We start from the raw sequence: 8,839 nt of genomic DNA on the forward strand, positions 1-8,839 counted from the left end.
TCATGGACAGGTAACTTGAACAGTATGAAACTGCTGCTACTCAACTACTTTTTACCCACAAAGAGGCAAAGGTCCAACCTAATTGTTTTTAATAAGATTTCTGGAAAACATTACAAAGTAATGAGGTAAACAGCTATTATGAAAGCTAAGACAGAAATAGAGAAATTTTTTCTCCTAAGAAAAATGTATTAAAGTTGCCAAAGGCTCCAGGTCCTATTCTGAGATACTCTCAAGAGTCAACTATAACAGCCCCACCCTTTTAAAGAGGATGGTGATTCACATTTCTTTGTATTTAAAGTAACTTCCATGTTGGTGTTTATATACATGTGAAGATATGCAATATGTATTAAGAACATGGACTACTTTATTAGCTAATTCTGATCTCATGTAAATGTTCAAACATCTAATCAGGTGCAGTTCTATTATCAATGAGTAAAATAAACTCCAGTCTCCAGAGGTCACATTAAAAAGCTAATCTGGACATATTACCTTTCCCAATACTCTAACACACCAGGCTAAAAATGTGGTTGATATGCAGTTACTCCACATTTAATTTTCTTCATCATTAGAAACATACCGAGCATTAACATATTTCTTTAAGCAGATTACTTCCAAAAGTATCTTAAACATGTGTTTCTAAAAACTCAGATAACCGCAATTCCAGAACAAAAGCAGCAAAAAGACATTTTAGTCAGCATTTTACTGATGTCCTTTCCTTCTACATTTCTAAGAAAAATCCAGACTTATGTAGCTTTACGAATGTCCCTTAAAAGAAAATGTCAAAACACATCCAAGCAAATTTGCTTTACATTTCTAGAAATAAAAGGATGTTGCTTAAATATGACAGTTTTAAACTTTTGGACATTATTCTGTCCATTTAGACCTGAAGAATTCGTAACATTCCAAAAATCACAACTTTAAGGAGGTGACCTATGTGTAATTATGGCTGATTTGCATTTTTCCACAGTAGAAACCAACACAAGATTGTAACGCAATTTTCCTCCAATTAAAAAATAAATTTTTTAAAAAGATGGGAAAAAAATCACAAATTTTAATATATATGAAATAAAGAAAGTATCCAGGTTATAGAATATTTTAATATCAAAGTATAATTTACATGATTAAAAAGTTCTGATTTCTATACAAAGTATTCTACTTAGACAGTATAAGAAGCTGACAATGTATAATTTCTGAGTAACATCAAGTGATTTTACCTTCTCACATTGCAAATGATATGTTAATGGCCTAAAAACCACACAATCTACCACGGATGACAATAAGAAGAGCAGCACTTATCAGCAAGTTATCAAATGTAACAAGTTCATATTTTTCTTGTTTGTGATCCCAAAACCGGCAGCATTTTCATTTCATCCACTCTGTTCTTATGTATTTGAAAAGCAGGTGTTATCCATCTACCACATGAGCACTGTTCACCGTACCAGTTGAAAGAACCCAACTTGGCATTGCATTTGGGGCAGAGAAGCTAAAAGAAAACACATGTGTTACTTTTTCTTTCACTTTTATGTAAAACAAATAATCATCTTTGGTAACACAGGATATAAAACAGTAAGATATGGCTCATACCTTCAAGGAGTTGATGATCTATTCAGTGAGATGAAATGTAATGGCAATTTACTATAATAGATAGTAGACTACAGTAATTGTTAAGCATGTTGTACTCTGGGAGTATAGAAGAGGAATAGCTTAATTCCAGAATGAAAGGAGAAAGGTGAAGGCTGCGACATGAAACAGAAGGTTTCGTGACTGTGGCATTTATGTTGACTTTTTTTTTTACCTAAAGACTTAAATTTTTATTTCTAATTAGCTAGTACTAAGACTAGAGCATTTCAAGCAAACAGTACAGTAACATGAGCATACCTGATCCATACTTTAAATACACTGTCATCATAAACAAAATGAGACAGAAAAATCTTTCATTATCCATACACATTATGTGTTTACCTTTAAACCAACTATAAAGAAAGTTTGTACATAAAACTCAGAACTAAAATTGATTACATAAATATCTAAAAGTTTTTAGTTTGACAAAATATACCACATTCCTCAAAAAAATTAAACATAGTTACTATATGATCCAGTAATTCCAATTCTGGGTTATACTCAAAAGAAATAAAAGCAGGGACCCAAACAGATATTTGTACACCCATGTTCACAGCAGCATTATTCCCAATACCCAAACGGAGGAAGCAACCCAGACATCTGTGGACAGATGAGGAGATGAACAAAATGTGGAATACTCATAAAAGGGAACACTATTCAGCATTAGAAAGGAAGGAAACTCTGACACATGCTACAACATGGATGAGCCTTGAGGATATTATGCCAAGTGCAATAAGCCAGCCACAAATTTATGCAGCACCTGGAGGAGTCACATTCATAAAAGCAGAGAGCAGAACAGCGGTTGCAGGGACTGGGAAGGGGGGTGGGGGATTAGTGTTTAATGGGTACGGCACTTCAGCTGGGGAAGGTGGTGGTGATGGTTGCACAATGTGAATGCTCTCAATACTACTGAATTACACACTAAGAACAGAAATGGTCAATTTATGTTATGACTATTTTACCATAATTTAAAAAAACCACGTTCATAATATATGTATGTCAAGTCACTTATGCTATACACCTTCAACTTATACAATGCTGTATATCAATTACATCTCAATACACTGGAAAAAAACAAAAAACAAAGAACTGTGTATCTCAAAGCTGAGATAAGCAACAGACTGGAGAAAACACCTGCATTACGTGAAACATCAGACTATATAAACAGCTCCTAAATTCCTTAGAAAAAGACAAAACCCACAGAAATGGGCCAAGGATATGAAGGAAATTTTCTGCAAAACAAAGTATAAATGGCTGATAAGTATATAAAGATGTTGGTCTCAGCAGTAGTCAGAGATTCAAATGAAGACACCTTAGGATTAACATTTTTCATCTCACAGACACAACCTTACTGATTTTATAATATCCATAGGCCAAACGTATGGGGAAATGAGGACATGCATTCAACGTTAGTGAAAGGCAAATTTGTGTGGGCATTGTTAAGGCCATCCCAGAATATTAGTAATATTTTAAAATGTACACTCTTCAAGCCAGGAATTCCACTTTTAGGTATATATTCTACAAGAAAATAAACATACAAAGAAGTATGCACAAATGTGACCTAGAATATTTCACAAAAAAATAAAATACAATGCCTTTATCCTGGGTGCTTTCCAGATTAAATAAAAGCAGCAAGGGAATTCCATGGGCATCCAATGGTTAAGACTCCATGCTTCCACTGCTGAGGGCCAGGGTTCAATCCATGGTCAGCAAACCAGGATCCCACAAGCCACGAGGTGCAGTCAAGATAAATAAAAGCAGCAGGGCCAAAACATAAGCCACAAAAGAAAAAAGAGATAAAGTGGACTTCAACAAATAGTATCAGGAGTAGGAAGTGACCACTGTACAAGGTTTATCTGGCAGTGATAAGAACGGTGACAGATTCCAAAACCTGTGAACATACTAAAAACCACTGAACTGTACACTTTCCATGAGTGAATCACATGGTAAGTGAGTTATCTCTCAACAAAGTAGCAGCATCTGAAAACATGGGTTTGAATACAGGGTACCCCCTCTAGGCAAGACATTAACTAATGTAGATTAAGTTTCCTTGTGTATAAAATGTGAATACATATCTGCTCTATTTTATAAAATTATTGTATTCTTCAAATGAAATACAGTGAGAGTTTCATAAAAACTCACTATACAAATGTAGATGATCTTTAAACATCGTTACATCTTAGATTAAGAGTATCTTTACTTAATACCAAGTAAACCTAAAAGAGAGTTGGAGCTGTCACAGGGTGCTCATATGGGCTGCATTCTTTAGAGTTAGTAAGAAATGAAAAAGAATCTCGTAACAAACATATAAAACTGAAACAATCAAGAAAACAGAGATACACAGAGCTGAAAGAGAAAAAAGGAAGATTAAGAAGAAATTTTAAATCTAACTTTAAAATCTGTGATTTGCCCTACTTCCTACAAAGCTCAAATTTTGCTAAATATATTCTAGTTTGTCTTAATTTGAAAAAATATAAACAACAGCCTTAAAAGGAATTAACTGAGACCAAAAGCTCTCAACCAAAAAGTGGATCACTATTTTAGATCACCTGGTTTTTATTTAACTAATTTATCTTTGATAGAATCTTGCCTATACAACAGAGATATAATCTTTAGAAAGAAAGCAATTAAGATCGAGTAAAACACTAAACTATGGTTTAAAATGAAAAAAAGAACAAAATACAGATGACATAATACAACTAAAGAAAGTAAAATGTGTTCTCACCTGTCCATCCATCACTCCCAACAAAGTGGATTCCATCCACTGTACAGGTTCAATGAAATAAGATGTACATTGAGCCTGATTCCCTGTGGAAAGCATGGGGGATGGTGTCATCCTCTTGTGGGCAAAGGCTATAGGACCACTTCCTTCATTATGATCCAAAATGCTAGAACTTCTAAATAAAGATCGCCTGCAACCCCCAAACAAACAAAAACATTAATGATTTCCAAAAGGATGAAAAAATAGATTAAATGTGCAGTATTTCTTAGAGGGCAAATTAACATAACATTGATTATGCTATTTTAATTTTTGATAACTTTTACAAGTAACCAGGTAACTTTTAAGAATTCATATTCTTCTTGAAACCAGATCTGAATATGAAATTTCTGTATTATTCAATTAAACAAATTCTTCCTACAAGATTTTAAGAAACTGAAACTTTCAGTACTATTCTACTGAGACAAAGTAAAATCTCCAGAGGATACAAAATATTTTACCTGCACTTTCTACATTTGTAGAGACCTCCATCTTTCAATCCTTGTGAAATGGCAGATGGGTCAACAGCAAAGAGTTCTTGAGGTAAGTTCTGCAATTCTACATAACATAAAATGTATCCATTTGTCAAAATCAACTCTGCATTTTCAGACAAAATTCAAAAGGCAAGTTGCTCAGTGGTAAAGAATCCATATACCAATACAGAAGACGCAGGTTCAATCCCTAGGTTGGGGAGATCCCCGGGCGAAGGAAATGGCAACCCACTCAGTATTCTTGCCTGGGAAATCCCATGGACGGAGGAGCCAGTCCATGGGGTCACAAGAGACTCAGACACAACTTAGCAACTAAACAACAAAATGCTAATCTCAGAAATTTTAAAAAATCTCCAGTGTCGAGAAATGAGGATGAGGTGGGAGAGCCCAGTGATGCAGCCCTTGACTTCCAGGCACAGACTGCCTGACTTCAAATTCGAGCCAGCCATTTACAAACCATGTGACCCTGAACAAGCTATTTCTTGCTAAACCATGGTTTCAAAATGAAATAAAAGTACCAGTTTCAAAAGTGAAATAATGCACCTGAAGCATCTGGTGTCAGAGCAAGCCACATCTTTCTAGAACTGAATGTGCTGTGCTTAGCTGCTGGTGTCCGACTCTTTGTGACCCCATGGACTATATAGCCAGCCAGGCTCCTTCAGTTCAGTTCAGTCGCTCAGTTGTGTCCGACTCTTTGCGACCCCATGAATCACAGCACGCCAGGCCTCCCTGTCTATCACCAACTCCCGGAGTTTACTCAAACTCGTGTCTATCGACTCGGTGATGCCATCCAGCCATCTCATACTCTGTCATCCCCTTCTCCTCCTGTCCCCAATCCCTCCCAGCATCAGGGTCTTTTCCAATGAGTCAACTCTTCGCATGAGGTGGCCAAAGTATTGGAGTTTCAGCTTCAGCATCAGTCCTTCCAATGAACACCCAGGACTGATCTCCTTTAGGATAGACTGGCTGGATCTCCTTGCAGTCCAAGGGGCTCTCAAGAGTCTTATCCAACACCACAGTTCAAAAGCATCAATTCTTCGGCGCTCAGCTTTCTTCACAGTCCAACTCTCAGATCCATACTTGACCACTAGGAAAACCATAGCCTTGACTAGACAGACCTTTGTTGGCAAAGTAATGTCTCTGCTTTTTCACATGCTATCTAGGTTGGTCATAACTTTCCTTCCAAGGAGTAAGCGTCTTTTAATTTCACGGCTGCAATCACCATCTGCAGTGATTTTGGAGCCCCCCAAAATAAAGCCAACCTCCTTAGTCCATGGGATTTCCGAAAGCAAGAACACTGGAGTAGGTTGTCATGACCTCCTCCAGGGGATCTTCCCAACTCAGGGATGGAACCCAGGTCTCCCGCATTGTGGGAGGATCCTTTACCCAGGCTGAGCCACCAGGGACGCCAAAAAAGGACTGAATACCTACTGCCAATTACTACTTACCTGGATACTTCTCTGTAACCTTTTGTAAACGATATTGTTTATACACTGCACTGGAGGTATCTACTTCACAGCCCATTGCCTGGTATAATTTCAGTTGCCACTCAAACCCCTCATTTATCCTGCAAGGGCAAACAGGTACAGAGTTAAATTTTCTTTAAATAAATAAAACTGCATCACAAAAAGCAGAATTACTACTGTAACAAGTAACTCACTTGGCCTCTGGCTTGACAGTCTTAAGGTTTTCATAGGCTTTTTCAAAGGTAAGCTGGTCAGTCTTCATCATAAAAGCGGTTATTACAGTCACACTTCGACTGACCCCTGCATGACTGGAAAAAAAAAAAAAAAAACCTTTAAAATATCAAATAGCAACAATTACAAAAACAAAAAAACCCACCCCCATAAATGGTAAAGTTTGGGTCCACTTCTTGTCTGCTTCTTCTACTCAAGTAAATCCTTTGCCTCTGAAATACTACTGCTTACAAAAGAAGTATTCCTTTATTTCCTTATTCATTTTAATTCTGAACCATGTGAAGGTATTACCTATTGAACAATAAGTACACTAAATTTTTAACATCTTATAATGGCTTCAGAACAAATCTAAACTCTTTTCCCCTTGGCTTTAAAGGCCCTGGAGATTGGTCCGAAACCTCTATTTTATCACTACCTTATGTTCTTTATGTAATATTTATAACAAAGGCTGACTGTAAAATTGCTGACTCAGTAAGCGTAAACTGTTGTAATTACACTCTTTCTGCCACTGCTACGTCCTAATCAATTTTTCTCTCCCCAAATCTCCCCTACATCAGCCACGCCTGCCTCAAACACACACAATGAAAATAACCTGCTCTCCCTCTGAAGTTTGAATAACCTTAACCTCTGTTAATCTCTCTTACTACACACCTCGCATCCTAGTCTGCATTTCCTCAGTATGTGTCTGGCTACTCGAGAAGAGATTTAAACTCTTTAGGTGCAGAGACTTAGTCATTTATCTAAGCGAGGGATAAGATTCTTCCTACCCTCGAAAACTCAGCGGCGGCAGAATGAACCAACACAAACAAAATGAACGAAATGCCTGCGCGTCATCAGGGGACCGTCTCCTGCCCACTCCTCTCTGACACAAGACTACGCAAGAGGGAGCTGAGGTTCTGGCGGTCCGGCAGCCCTCTGGTCCTCTCCTGGGCCCTAAGAGAAAAAGGGCGAGGTGGGGCAGGGTCGAAGCGTGGCGGGGTCGCTCTCCCCACCGACCCGACCACTCACCAGTGCACCAGCACCGCGCGGCCCTCGGCGCGAGCCTGGACAATGAAGGCCACACAGCGGTCCAGATGACTGAGCAGGTCGGTCTCGGGTTTGTCCAACGCTCGCACGAAGAGACTCCGTAGACCCTCGACCCCAGCCCCCGTTTGGAAGTCAGGCTCCTCCGAGTCCACGGTCAGCACTGCCGTGACGCCCGCCTCCCTCAGGTGGTCTGGCTCCGCGACGGCCGCGGCTCCACCCAAGAACAGCCCCGGACGCACCTCCAGCATATGCCTGGCAGAGCGGGCTCGGCTCTGGCTGCGGATCTGGTGCTCGCAGTCATGGCTACCATCCTGCGCCTCCAACATGGCGGCGCCCGGAGGCCGGGCTGCGGCGGGCCCTACCATCGAGTAGGCAATCGGCTAGAACGTCCTTACTTTAGACCGGCCGGGCTGAGTTGCGCCCTGCTGTCTTGGAGGATTTCGTCGACCGCAGGAATGTGGATTTACTGGGGAAGGTGACGTAACTTCGGCCTGGGCGGAGCTAAATCCCATTCGCAGCGGCTTCTGAACCCTAACGCAAATACCTACAGGGATGCTTAGGCTCTTAGCGTTGAGATTTTTTTGCCTTTGCCTTCTCCGAAGAGAATGTTAGGAAGATCCTATTACAGGATTTTGGGCTTCCCAAGGGGCGCTAGTGGTAAAGAACCCCCCTGCCAATGCAGGAGACTTAAGAGACCTGGGTTCAATCCCTTGGGTCCAGAAGATCCCCTGGAGGAGGGTATGGCAACCCACTCCAGTATTCTTGCCCGGAGAATCCCATGGACAGAGGAACCTGGCGGGCTACAGTCCATAGGGTCGCAAAGAGTTAGACACAACTGAAGCGAGTTAGCATGCATTACAGAATCTGAGCTTATATTAGATGAGTTAGGGCTAAGGGACTATGGAAGCAGGACTTTGCTCTGGATTGGATGTTGTCAGGAAGTAGGGGTGATTCTCTGATTCAGTATGTTAATAAATCTTACCCAAGGGAAAGAAGGCTAGAGAGACCCTAAACCTGTATTGGTCAAGAAATAGCAGTCATGGCACTGGCATAAAGACGGAAACATGGGCCAACAGAATGGAATGAAGAGCCCAGAAATAAACCCTCACATATATGTTCAAATGATCTTTAGCAAGAGTACCATGACCAAACAATAGTCTTGTCAACAACTTTTTGAACATGACACCAGAAGCAATAAGTGGGGCTATGTCAAACTAAAAGGTTTCTGCATAGCAAAAGAAACAATC

At 39.9% G+C, this 8,839-nt stretch overlaps 1 protein-coding gene across 1 annotated transcript; it reads right to left on the reverse strand.

The window, feature by feature from the left end:
* Positions 1–1,077: 1,077 nt before the first annotated feature.
* Positions 1,078–7,972, reverse strand: DUSP12 (dual specificity phosphatase 12). Its single transcript, XM_061120260.1, has 6 exons — positions 7,575–7,972; positions 6,530–6,643; positions 6,318–6,436; positions 4,840–4,936; positions 4,346–4,532; positions 1,078–1,483 (listed from the first exon to the last, which is right to left on the reverse strand). The coding sequence occupies exons 1-6, from the start codon at positions 7,955–7,957 to the stop codon at positions 1,322–1,324; spliced, it is 1,062 nt and encodes a 353-aa protein (XP_060976243.1). The 5' UTR covers positions 7,958–7,972; the 3' UTR covers positions 1,078–1,321.
* Between the last annotated feature and the right edge of the window lie 867 nt (positions 7,973–8,839).

Source organism: Dama dama, chromosome 20 (assembly GCF_033118175.1).
Source record: "Dama dama isolate Ldn47 chromosome 20, ASM3311817v1, whole genome shotgun sequence".
NCBI lineage: Eukaryota > Metazoa > Chordata > Mammalia > Artiodactyla > Cervidae > Dama > Dama dama.

What these genes read in the sequence shown, in the direction of transcription:
- DUSP12 (XM_061120260.1), bottom strand. Translation starts at nt 7,957, where the DNA reads ATGGTAGGGCCCGCCGCAGCCCGGCCTCCGGGCGCCGCCATGTTGGAG. An exon ending in CGCGCGGTGCTGGTGCACTG is followed by an intron (nt 6,644 to 7,574) that starts GTGAGTGGTCGG and finishes TTTTTTTTCCAG; the next exon opens with TCATGCAGGGGTCAGTCGAA. An exon ending in TACAAATGTAGAAAGTGCAG is followed by an intron (nt 4,533 to 4,839) that starts GTAAAATATTTT and finishes TGGGGGTTGCAG; the next exon opens with GCGATCTTTATTTAGAAGTT.